The sequence below is a fragment of the Chrysochloris asiatica genome, unplaced genomic scaffold (genome assembly GCF_000296735.1).
Source record: "Chrysochloris asiatica unplaced genomic scaffold, ChrAsi1.0 scaffold00257, whole genome shotgun sequence".
Lineage (NCBI taxonomy): Eukaryota > Metazoa > Chordata > Mammalia > Afrosoricida > Chrysochloridae > Chrysochloris > Chrysochloris asiatica.
Genome location: NW_006408775.1, coordinates 3,709,755 through 3,718,100, shown reverse-complemented (window position 1 = coordinate 3,718,100; position 8,346 = coordinate 3,709,755). Strand labels below are relative to the sequence as shown.

The 8,346-nt window shown below is 49.5% G+C and overlaps 1 protein-coding gene across 1 annotated transcript in view; it reads left to right on the top strand.

Moving 5' to 3' along the window:
• MEFV (Mediterranean fever) overlaps positions 1-8,346 on the top strand; it is a 14,635-nt gene that overhangs the window by 4,398 nt on the left and 1,891 nt on the right. Inside the window, exons 2-5 of the mRNA XM_006874017.1 lie at positions 5,208-5,513; positions 5,889-5,984; positions 7,323-7,553; positions 7,954-7,976. Coding sequence (XP_006874079.1) covers positions 5,208-5,513; positions 5,889-5,984; positions 7,323-7,553; positions 7,954-7,976 — 656 coding nt within the window. The remainder of the gene's footprint in view (positions 1-5,207; positions 5,514-5,888; positions 5,985-7,322; positions 7,554-7,953; positions 7,977-8,346) is intronic.

Below are 8,346 nucleotides of genomic sequence, written 5' to 3'. Positions count from 1 at the left end.
GTCAAGGACTTCATTCTTCTTGGATCAACTATCAACACTCATGGAAGCAGCAATCAAGAAATCAAATGACGTATTGCATTAGGCAAATCTGCCACACAAGACCTTTGTTGAGGAACAAAGATGTCAGCTTGAGGACTAAGGTGTGCCTGACTCAAGCCATGGTATTTTCAATAACTTCATATGCATGCGAAAGCTAGACAGTGAATAAGAAAGACCATAGAAGAATTGATGCTTTTGACTTAGGAGTGTTCCTTGTAGGCCAAGATGGCCAAAGTTCGTCTCTCATATTTCAGACATATTGTCAGGAGAGCCCAGTCACTGGAGAAGGATATCATGTTTGGTAAGGTGGAAGGTCAGAGAAGAGGAGGAAGATCCCCAACGAGATGGATTGGCCAAGTGGCAGCATCGACGGACTCAAGCGTGGCAATAATTGTGAGGTTGGCCCAGGATCAGGCAGTGTTTCGTTCTGCTGTGCATAAATAAGGTCACTATGGGTTGGTGCTGACTCGATGGCACCTAAAAACAACAACAACAACAACAAAATCAAACAAAAAACACAGAAATGAGAGTTTTTGAGGTTTCAATTGCCCTGCATAACTCCTGGTATAAAATTTTTGAGTAGATCAAGTACCCACAAACTTCTTTTTTGATTGATTTTTCCAATAAGTGGATTTTGTACACCTTACCTATGCCTTTGTAGGAAAAGCACTGAACTGCGAACTACAAGGTCGGCAGTTTGAGCCTACTACCTGATTCACTGGTGAAAGATGAGGCTTTCTGCCCTTACAAAGATGAAACCTAAAACAGGATTGCTATGAGTCAGAAATGACTGGATGGCACTTAACCAAACCAGCAAATCATTGTAGAATCAGGAGCCCTGTTGGCGCAGTGGCTAAGTGCTCACACACCAGCAGATGCTGCATTCTGCTTCTGTGGAGATTTGCAACCTTGGAAACCCCATTGAGAGGTTCTACTTTGTTTCATAGGGTCATTATGAATTGGAATCCACTTAACAATAACTGGTTTAGTTTGCTTTTGGTTTGGTAACCTGGTTACTAGCCAAAAGCTTGGCAGTTCACACCTGTCAGCCGCTCTGAGGGAGCTTTAGTAGCTTCCATAAAGAGTGTTGTTTGATGTCAAGGCTGTCGAGTCAGTTCTGACCCATAAATACCCTGTAGATGGTTTCCAAGGAGTGACTTGTGGGTTTGAACTGTTGACCTTGCGTTTAGCAGTCCAGTGCTTATCCTGCAGTGCCACACCAGAATTTCCCCTTAAAGATTATAGTTTAGGAAATCCTACGGAGCTGTTCTACTTTGTCACGTGAGGTCACTTTGAGTTGAAAGATATGCAGCAACACACACAAAAAAACAATATAATTGTAAATACATTCACTCCTGTAAATTTGAGCTTTTATTTCTGTATTTGGGTTCTGTGTAAGACCTCATTTGATACACGTTCGCTTGCTTAAAACGTTTGAAAAACAGTATTTAAGAAACATATAGCAAATAATTAGCATGTTCTTACTATCAACAATCAACTGCAGTTGTCTTAGGATGTTTTCAACTCTAACGTCTCTCATTCTGAGGAGATTCTCTCTTCTCACCCCTTCTTAGACCCTCTGCTGTAAATGTGGGATATTTTCACACCTTTGCATCTGGTTGTCTTTCAGACTCTCCTGTACAAGAAGGAGGTACCAACAGTTCCGCAGCACCTTGTTCCCCTGGGGAGAGTAAGAACAAGGGCCTGAAGGAACCACATGGCCTGGGAGGTGATGGGCAGCAACAAAGTGGCGAGGGAGTAGCCAGTCCACACCCTAGCCAACTCGAGGCTGGGAGGGGGCTCCAGAAGAAATGCCAGGACAGGAGGAAAGAGCAGGGCCTCGATGGGTCAGGGGCCAGAAGCATGACTCCACCTTCCAGGAGAAGCCCATCCTCGGTTTCTGTCAGGCTGTCCGGGGAGAGGAGTTGCACCTGCAGTCCCAGGCTGCACCGAAACGCTTTCTCCACTGGTAGACTACAGGATCTTGCCTGCCACTCGTTATCCGGATCCCTGGGGCGGAGAGAATGCAGGAGAACTGAAAGTAAGAAGCGACCCAAAAGTCTGGAATTTGTCATTTCTTCAGGAGAGAAGGGACCCCTAAATCCAGAAATTCTTCTGACTCTAAATGAAATCAAACTTGTGACTCGAGACCCTGCAGTCCCCCACAACACAGTGGCCACTCTAAGGGTGGAGGCTACTGTGACTCCAGAGAAAGTTTCCAGGAATCCAGAACATTCAGTGATCCAAGATGGAGGAATATTCATGAATGTACTCACTCGTCAGGAGCATCCAGAATCCACAGTACCCCTGCAGGACGATGGAAGTGGGAGTCCAGAGGTTCCTGGGATGCTCAGTGAGCCTTCAAATCCAGAAGCCCTTCAATCTTCAGGCAAGAAAGAACCCCAGAATCTGGTACACCTGATATCTGTAGGGATGGTGACCTGTGATGGTATCTCCTCCCAACTTCCCTTTGGCCCAGTGTCTCTGTGTCCACTAGGAGCCCTGGTGCGGCACTGCTAACCCAAAGGTGAGTGGTTCCGACCCACCAGTGGCTCTGTGGATGAAAAGACCTGGCGATCTGCTCCCACAGAGGTTGTAACCAGGCAGACTCCATGGGGCCTTCTACTTGGTCTCAGAGGGCCAGCATGAGTCAGAATACACTCAAAGACACACAGCGTTAGCGTCCCGATATGACATGCGGAATTGTAGATATAGGAACTTCTTTCTCTCCCTGGGGCCCCTGGAGGTCTTTGTCCCCTTTGAGGATCTGACGCAGTCTGTGTTGTTGTTGTGAAGTGCTGTCGACTCAGTGCCAACTCAGAGGGGCCCTGTATAGGGCTTCCAAGGGAGACTGGTCAATTTGACTCTCTGACCTGGCACTTAGCAGTCCAGTGCCTATTCTACAGAGCCACACCAGGAGACTGAAAAACTGGTTCTGTATATGCCTTCGCAAAATATCCCACTGAATTTCAGTGAGTTCTTGTCCACTTGGAAGGCCTTCAGAATTGCAAGGACTTCATGGACCTCAGTAAGAATCTGAGAAAGGTTGGGTAGAAGAAAGCTCCTTCTCACCATAAACGAGCCTGAGTGGTTCGGTGATTAAAGTGCTTGGCTGCGAACCAAAAAGTCAGCGGTTTGAACCCATTAGTCACTCCAAAGGAGAAAATGTGGCACCTGGCTTCTGTAAAGGTTACTGTTGTTAGGTGTCGTTGAGTCGGTTCCAATTCATAGTGACCCGTATAGGGTTTATGAGGAGTGGCTGGTGGGTTTGAACCACCACCCTTACAGTTAGCAGTTCAGTGAGTATCTTACAATACCACCACAGGACTCCCTGGAAACATGGTTATTGTTGTTAAGTGCCATCGAGTCGGTTCTGACTTATTGCAACCCTGTATGGGGTTTCTGAGGCGTGGCTGATGCATTTGAACTAGCGAACTTGCAGTTTAAACAGACCTTGCAGTTCAGTGCTTATTTTACAACAGCTGGAGCTTTAACCCAGTAAGCCAGGGTACTGCCCCCTGAAACGTGTACAGCCTTGGAAACATTATAGGAGAAGTTCTGCTTTGTTCTACAAGGTTGTGGAGTCACAATTACCTCAGCCATTGGTTTTTCCTCACCATAAACCTAGGGCAGGGAGGAGACCCTTCTGGTGAAAATCTTCGGTGTCTTCTATTGATGGAGTCCTGGTGTGGCACTGTAGGATAACGCACTGGACTGTAACATCAGTTTGAACTACAAGGTTGGCAGTTCAAACTTAACGAGCTGCTCATTGGAAACCCTACACAGCGTCACTGTGAATCCTACACAGGGTTACTGCGTTGGAACGGACTTAAAGGCACGTAATAAAAGTTGATGGAGTTGTTGTTGTTAAGTGCTGTTTAGTTAGTTCCAACTGTATAGGGTTTCCAAGTAGCAGCTGGTGAGCTTGAACCGCCGACCTTATGGTTGAAACCAACCTTGTGGTCCAGTGCATTACCCTACGGTGCCACCCCAGGACTTCAGTTGATGGAGTAGTGAGTAGGATTATGTTTGGTTGTGAATGACAGAAACATTAAAATACAGTGGCTTAAACGCCATAGAAGCTTTTTCCTCTTTCTCAGAAAACATGTACAGATGTGGCCTAGGGCAGATGTGGCACTCAGTGGGTCAGTGATCCAGGCTCCTATGGCTTTTTCATTCCACCAAGTTTTCTCTCAGGCTCATGTATTAGGTAGTGGCATTGTTAGTCCAGAGACAAGGGGGAGTTAGTGGGGAACAAAGTGCAAGTGATTACTTAGAAGAGTTTCTGGAAGCTTCTCATGACACCTCAGTCTATATCCCTCTGGCTAGAGTATGGTCAGATGATGACCACACTTGCTTCTAAGGAAAGCTGAAACTCTTGGGGAGGAGAGGACATTAGGTAGGGGACTAGCAGCCATCTTGTTTACAGATGCGGTAGCAGTTTCTGGAAACTGTGAAGGGGCACTGGAGGGATTATGACAGTCAATCCACACAGTATAGTTCTGTCCATTTCTTCTCAGAATCTTTCCTGTCATTTTTGCTTTACGAAGCTGCAATTATGATCTTGGTCAGTGCTATTTGTACGTGTTAGGGTTTCATGATGAGTTATGCCCCTTAGTGTGATACAGTCCCCATCTTCCTTTTCACGGAATGCTTCTTGAACTTGGAATGTGAGCAGCGGTTCATTTGTTTGAAAGAAGACTCATCACACATTTTCCAAATGGTCACCATGTGTGACTCTGCTGGGGCTGGGGATATGGCTCGGAACAAACACACATCATCATCCCCCTGGAGGGCTGTGTTGTTCCTAAAAGCCCTGGGTGGATTTAAAGTAAGAAGTCAAACACTGTTCATATGTCTTGTTCCTGTATGTCACTGGCTAGATCAGGTGGCGGAGGAGGGCAGGGTATTTAGAGCAAAGGTCCACTGGTCTGTCTATGAAGAAATGCCCATGAAGTCCAGAATTCCAAGTCTTAGGAAAATCATGACCCCTTAGCCTTCCTGGTTTTGCTGCCTCGCTGGATGGAAGTACGGAAGAAGGGAGTTAGGACGAGGTCTGAGTGTCACTGAGAATTCATCCAACTCCCTCTTCTGGCCATTGCTGCATCCCTTGACTAACAGCTTGGGTTTGTCACTCAGGAGATTTTCCCATTGCCTTACCCGCAGAGAGACCACAGGAAGGAGCCCTGGTTGGTGGTACCTGCATGCATGGCTCTTTCAGCTGCTCTGGGGAGCATGGAACCTCAGGTGGCCACTCACCCAGCTGCCTCCGATGCCAGGCACTCTTGAAGCAGCAGCAGCTACTGCGCAGCCTCAGCTCTGAGCCCCCACCCCAGTGTGAGCGGCACATGCAGCAGCCCTGCCTGCTCTTTTGCGAGGACCACAGAGAGCCTGTTTGCCTCATCTGCAGTCTGAGTCAGGAGCATCGAGGCCACCAGGTGCGCCCCATTGAGGAGGCCGCCCTGGAATACCAGGTAGATGCTCTCTGCTGGGTACTGGGACCCACTTGGCCTTGTTTCACGTTCCTGGCAATCCTGGAGGTGGATGCATTAGCCAAGATTCTTGGGCTGCAAATGGTAGAAATATAACACCAGCCAGTCCAGTGAAGAAGGAATTGACTGACTCATGCGGGTCAGAGGTCCAGGGAAGAAAGGTCAGGTCTGATTGAATCTTGGAGCCTGTAGGAGATCACTGGGACTCTCTGGCTTAGCATGTCTTGGCTCCGTTTCCCAAATCCCACTTCCTCTATGCCCTCAACTGCAGTGCCATGAGCTTTGCCCGCCGGAGCATATTTTTCTCTCTGGCTGGTGGGACCCAGTAAAGCTTCCCAACCACTGTTCTTTTTCCAGGAACAAATTCACTGGCAGCTGGAGCATCTGAAGGAATTGAGGAAATCTGGGGAAGAGCAGAAATTCCAGGGGGGTAAAGAGACAGCCAACTTCCTGGTAAGAGCAGGAGTGACCTGTGGCCAGGCCTTGCCCAGGGTCACCCCTGCAGAGGGAGGGAGGGGATTGAGAGTGAGTGGGGTCCCCAAGATTCCACTGTGGTTAAGGGGAAGCTGCGTTGCTGCCATCGTCTCCTGGAGAGGGAGCCGAAGGGCATCCAAGGAGAAAGGTCCATCTCCAAGGACCCTGTTCCGCTTTCTCATACTCATCCCCAAATACTTACAGAAACGCACACTAGTGGCTGCTGCTGAGGAAGGGAAGGAGAGATGTTTTCACTTTGAACACTGCTGTATTGTTTTCATGATTGTTGTCTTTATTAACAAAAATTTTCAAAGTATGATTTTGCAATGCCACCGCTGTAGGCAGTAGAACTTACTGGCTTAGTGCTGTTGAGCTGGTGGCCCTGACCCTTATGCCTGTACATGCCTTCAGGTTTTCCTGGAATTGGTGGTTCCTGCACCTAGACCCCTTGTCCCCGATTCTTGGTTTTCCTGCAGCATTTAGTTGATTGGATCTTGTTTCTCTCTCAGGATTCCAAACTCCTAGAAATTCAAATCCAGTTTGTGCCCACTGCACCTCAGTGGGTAAAGGGCAAAGGCAGCAAAGGGGATGAAGGGGATGGGAGCCATACCTCTGGGCCAGGGCTGACTTTGGGGAAACTCCTGAGCGGTAGTAAAAGAATCCTGGGCGGCTCTGGAAACTTGTGGATGGAGCAGAGGTCAGGAGGTCCACTCTAGGAAACCCAGGAAGTGAGAGGGTCCAGTCTTCCACGACGACCCCCGCAGTGACAAAGTTCCCTCTGAAAGGAGATGCTGTCTTCTCCAGCTCATAGTAGGTCTGAGGTGGAAGGAAGAGGTGCCATGGGCCCACCTCAGCTCTCTGAAGAGCCTTCTAGTGGGAGAGGGTGATGGCAGACAGAGATACTGATAGACCAGTGTGCAAAGGTAGTGGAGGCTAACTTCACCTTTACATCTATACACTGTCTCCATTCAGAAGCTCTGCCCAGAGAGGTGCCCACCTTCTGAGGGTGCAGGGAAGTCTCCCTCCACAAATGCCTAGATGGGTGCTCGTAGTCTTGACCATTTGTGCCCCCAGGGTCTGTGCCAACCTTTTACACTGGCCTTCAGGGAAGGATGGAAGTAATAACCAGGTTTGAAACCATTGTCCAAGAGCCAGTTCCTACCATCCTCAGACTATTCAGGAAGGTTCCAGACAGCTCTGCCCTTGCTCTGGAATCCAGGCCTCTAAGAGTCTGAGAAGGCTCACCTCTTACCCACCCCCATGAGGTGGGCATGTGGGGACTCCCTGAACATACCCCCGCCACTCCCTGTCCCCCAGAAACAAACGGAAGCCCAGAAGCAGAAGGTCCGGTGTCAGATGCAGCAACTGTACCGCTTCCTGGAGAAGCAGGAGCAGCTGCTTGTGACCAGACTGGAGGAACTGGGCCAGACCATCGGCCAGGTTGGGGAGAAGTATGGTACCCGAGTATCCCGGGACATCGCACTTCTTGACGAGCTCATCGGTGAGCTGGAGGCCAAGCAGTGCCAGCCGGCATGGGGGCTTGTGCAGGTGCGTGACCTGGCTTCCCCAGGGCCCAGCACTGCTAACTGTGCCCAAGCTAGTGAGAGGGGCCCTAGAGGTTTGGGTGGGACCTTGGCCAGGGTGACCCACGAAGCTTCTTGTGCCCAGATCCTTTTGATGAACTAGGAAGTGCCTGGGTTGCCCAGCATTTTGGGGACTTCTGGCATATCTTCAAAGAAATCACCAGGATTCAGGGGCAGTTTTGTTGCAGGATGTGCCAGGCTGCCATCTTGGGTTCTCAGACCTCAGAAGAGGTGCTCCAGTTTGGCTGACACCCAAGGATGGGAGCCCTGGGAGGGGGCAGGGAGCAGCCTGCTATTCAGGAGGAGAGGTGGGGGCTCAGGGCAGCCTCCAGGATCCTGGTAACTGTTCCTTTTTTCTCTCCTAGGGCATTGGAGTCACCCTACACAGGTACAGAGAGGCTCCATATGGGTACCCTGTGCTTGGGGGGATGATTCTGGGAGGGAGAGACTGTTGCACCTCCCTAAGACTATTGGGAAGTTGTGTGGGAGATGGGGAGGCCCACCCATCAGGGAGCAGCCATAGGGCGAGAGACTGGAAAGATAAAGCTAGGTTGTCAAGTTGGGATGAGGTGGCACTTCTTGAGCTGTGGCCTCAGGGAAGGACACCTGGTTTAGAGCCTTAGAGCCGGCTGCTGTTTCTGAGGAGGCTGGTGGAGGGAAACCTGACTCAGCCCAACAAGCAATGGAAAGAGGGAGGGAGGGAGGGAAGGGCAGAGAGGAGAAAGAGAGAGAGAGAGAGAGAAAGAGAGAGAGAGAGA